The sequence below is a fragment of the Seriola lalandi genome, unplaced genomic scaffold (assembly GCF_002814215.2).
Source record: "Seriola lalandi dorsalis isolate HSWRI2012SDOR001 ecotype SW California unplaced genomic scaffold, Sedor1 jcf7180002054893, whole genome shotgun sequence".
Taxonomy (NCBI): domain Eukaryota; kingdom Metazoa; phylum Chordata; class Actinopteri; order Carangiformes; family Carangidae; genus Seriola; species Seriola lalandi.
The window spans coordinates 167,891-170,390 of record NW_019525445.1 but is presented as its reverse complement, the minus strand read 5'-3'; the positions used below and the strand labels follow the sequence as shown (position 1 = coordinate 170,390).

The window sequence follows — 2,500 nt, the reverse complement described above, 5'->3', positions numbered from 1 at the left end:
AGGACTGGAACCACAGATAGAGAAAGATCTGAGCCACCTGTGTGTGTTTGTGTATGTGAGTGTGTGTGTGAGAGAGAGAGAGAGAGAGAGAGAGAGAGAGAGAGAGAGAGAGAGAGAGAGAGTCTGATTGTGCCATTTTTATTAATAGCAAGTTTGTATCTTCTAGTTTATTGAATTGAAGGTGGAAACATGCGGCACGAGCGTGTTCTGTAAATGTTGTATGTGTGTTTGTATATCTTGTGTGCTTCATGTATGTTGTGTGTGTGTAACTGCCCAGCAGCCAGGTGATGTTGTATGGACACACATCCTTTAACTGCTTCTTTTTGTGTTGTTTAAATGTCAGGTACATAGTTATTAGTAGTTATCCAGGTTACGACCGCTTCAACCGAAGAGTGATTTTTTATTTTATTTGAATGACTCGTCGTCAGGTAAAATTTTCCTGTAGTTCACATGAAAAATGCAAAGATTTATAGTACATCCAAAAATATCAACCTGCTAATTGTCTGCTGACCCCTCAGGTTTATCATGTGACCCCTTGGGGTTCCTGACCCTCGGGTTGTGAACCACAAATCTACAGCATCAAAACACCTGCTGATAAAACAAGATGTTAAACAAATCAACTGACTCCATCCATGTGACAGTCATCATTCTTTAGATCTCTTAGACGCTGTTTTGTGCCATTTTGACTTACAGTAACTCTGGGAAGCTAAGTTAAGACTTTTTAACATTTACTCGTAACATAACAGTTGTGGGCTGCAGGAGGGAGAAAACATCTCAGATCCAACTGATTTCATTTGCACAAGAAAAAAAAGAAGAAAAAAAAAGAGAAATTTAATCTCACCTCTATTTCCCTACAATTCTCCCTCAAGTGGCCTCAAAGTGAAATAAACCATTTATTCTGCACTGTTTGACAGCATCACATCTTCATTTCAACCTTTGACCTCATGGATAAACAGTCTGAATAAAAACCAATAAGCTCTCCCTTTGGTGTCAACCAAGCCAGTCAGCCAAAAGATAATCCCCTTCTTTTCTATGGGAGGTTTTTGGGGTGACAGTCGCTCAGCCACGCAGGGCCCCTCTGCTACGCTGACATGGTGGTAATGTAATGGCAGCACGGCCCAGCCAGAGCCAGAAGATATAAATATCTGAGATGGCTTCCATTGGTGGGAGGTATAAAGCTGAACGGCTGCTTGATGGCACGGTCTGAGGATGCACTTTATTTTTGATTTTTCAGAGATAATTTTGGGGATTTAGTGGTTTCACATAAACAACAACCTGTTTTATGTGCTTCTATGTTTAGATGTTTGCCCTGCACAGTGTCAAGCAAGCGTTTGCTCTTCTGTCTTCCGGCTGTCAAAGAACAGCAGGCTTCCTCTCTGCACACTCTGTCTTACTGACTCTTACTATTATTGATCATCATAAATTCTGTCTTCTAAAAACATTTTCTGCCAAAAAAAAAAAAAATGTTGCAGGAGCAATTTTACATATTAGTGAAATGAAATGAGATTGACTGACTGGGTCATGTGACTGTGGGGATTTCCTCAGTGGAGGAATCCCTGGTTGCTGTCAGGACCACAGAAATCTTTATCAATCCATACACACAGCTCACACACACAACACAAAGTGGCAATCACGAAAATACTGATGAATGCTGTCAGCTGTCAATACACAACACCAACCTCGGTTTCTAACCTCCACTGACTGGGAGCTGGATAATGGCAAGATGAAATACAGTGTCAATAAGTGGGTCAGTGATCAATAACCTCAGTGAGGGGCTGTTTATGTATACCTCTGGTTAAACCCTCCCAGGACACTACGCTATTGATTAGGCAGAAACACACACACACACACACACACACACACACACACACACACACATTTTCATATGAGCGCCCACGCATTCCAATCATCCTTAACACACAGAGCCAACACGTGCACACCCTGACACACACACCTCACACACTCACACAGCGCAGATTACTCACCATTTGTCGGTCCACTCATGATGTGAAGTGGGACAGCTTGAATGATCCTCCTCGGAGTCTCTGTCAGTCTCTGAACTTTATGTTTCCAGCAGAAGGACAAAAGCTGGAGATATGACCGATCGCTCCTGTCAACTCTCTCTATCCCGGCCCGACTTAAACTCTCCCTCCCTCTCTCTCCCTCCCTCCCTCTGCCTCAGTCTGGACAGGGCTTTCCCTGCTCCTCCCGGCAAGAGGATTATAACTGCCAGGCGGCGGACTACACTGCACCTCTCCACCCTGCGCTAAAAGGCAGCCGGTTGAGGAATTAAATCGAAACTGACGGCACCATCCTCCTCATCCTCTTCCTCCTCCTCCTCCTCACGCCTTCAGCTGCTGCCTCTCCCACCCTACAAACCCTCCTCTGGTCGGGTGCAGAGGAGTCCATTCCTCCCTGGACCAGAACAGTCAGTGCGCTCCCGAGGACGCCCGCATGCCTGTGCGCTCCGGTGTGGGGACTGAAGGGCGGGGAGGGGAGG

At 45.2% G+C, this 2,500-nt stretch overlaps 1 protein-coding gene across 2 annotated transcripts in view; it reads right to left on the bottom strand.

The window, feature by feature from the left end:
* The window catches only part of LOC111672141 (actin-binding LIM protein 3-like), a 41,769-nt gene extending 39,324 nt beyond the window's left edge, over positions 1-2,445 (bottom strand). For both annotated transcript variants that reach the window (XM_023429463.2, XM_023429466.2), the window contains exon 1: positions 1,986-2,445. In XM_023429463.2, the coding sequence (XP_023285231.1) occupies positions 1,986-2,004 (19 nt within the window). In that variant the 5' untranslated portion in view covers positions 2,005-2,445. The remainder of the gene's footprint in view (positions 1-1,985) is intronic.
* Between the last annotated feature and the right edge of the window lie 55 nt (positions 2,446-2,500).